This window comes from Acanthisitta chloris, unplaced genomic scaffold, assembly GCF_000695815.1.
Source record: "Acanthisitta chloris isolate BGI_N310 unplaced genomic scaffold, ASM69581v1 scaffold19905, whole genome shotgun sequence".
In the NCBI taxonomy this organism is placed as follows: Eukaryota; Metazoa; Chordata; class Aves; order Passeriformes; family Acanthisittidae; genus Acanthisitta; species Acanthisitta chloris.
The window spans coordinates 902-1,646 of record NW_008675560.1 but is presented as its reverse complement, the minus strand read 5'-3'; the positions used below and the strand labels follow the sequence as shown (position 1 = coordinate 1,646).

General features: G+C 57.7%; 1 protein-coding gene across 1 annotated transcript in view; it reads left to right on the top strand.

Annotated features, from left to right (window-relative positions):
* The first annotated feature begins 208 nt into the window (after window positions 1-208).
* LOC103803272 (carbohydrate sulfotransferase 2-like) overlaps window positions 209-745 on the top strand; it is a 1,306-nt gene continuing 769 nt past the window's right edge. Inside the window, 1 exon segment of the mRNA XM_009075817.1 lies at window positions 209-744. Within this exon segment, the coding sequence (XP_009074065.1) occupies window positions 209-744 (536 nt within the window).

The window sequence follows — 745 nt, the reverse complement described above, 5'->3', positions numbered from 1 at the left end:
GCGATACCACCGGGAGCTGCTGCTGCTGTGATGTCGATGCGGGAGAAATTCAGTACCGTCGGTGCTAAGTAAAGCATCATCATTTACGCCATGCAGACCGGGCACGAAGAACCGGGCGGGACACGGCGTGCCCTACTGCCCGCCGCTGTCCCCTGGGTACCAGAACGTTAAGCAACAATTAATTTCGCCGCTCTTGTCGGTGCTCAGCATGAAATTGTGCCGACGGAAAGCGCTGGCGTTGTGCCTAGGCTACGCTTTGCTGTTGTTGCTGGCCGCGCTCAACCTGCTGGAGTATAAGTGGCGAAAAGAGCCAAGACGGTGCGGGGAACCTCCCGCAACCTCTCTCCGTCACCTTCCTCCAACACCACCCGCCAGCCGTGGCCCCTCGGGCACTAGGAGACAACTGGTTTATGTTTTCACCACCTGGCGCTCGGGTTCGTCTTTTTTCGGGGAGCTTTTCAATCAGAATCCGGAGGTTTTTTTCCTCTACGAGCCGGTGTGGCACGTCTGGCAGAAGCTATACCCAGGGGATGCTGTGTCGCTGCAAGGAGCGGCTCGAGATATGCTGAGCTCGTTGTATCGCTGCGATCTTTCCGTTTTTCAGCTTTACAGCACGGCGGGGGCTGGGGAGAATCTTACCACGCTGGGGATTTTCGGCGCTGCTACCAACAAGGTCATCTGCTCGTCGCCGCTTTGCCCGGCTTACCGCAAGGAGGTGGTGGGTATGGTGGATGATCGGGTGTGT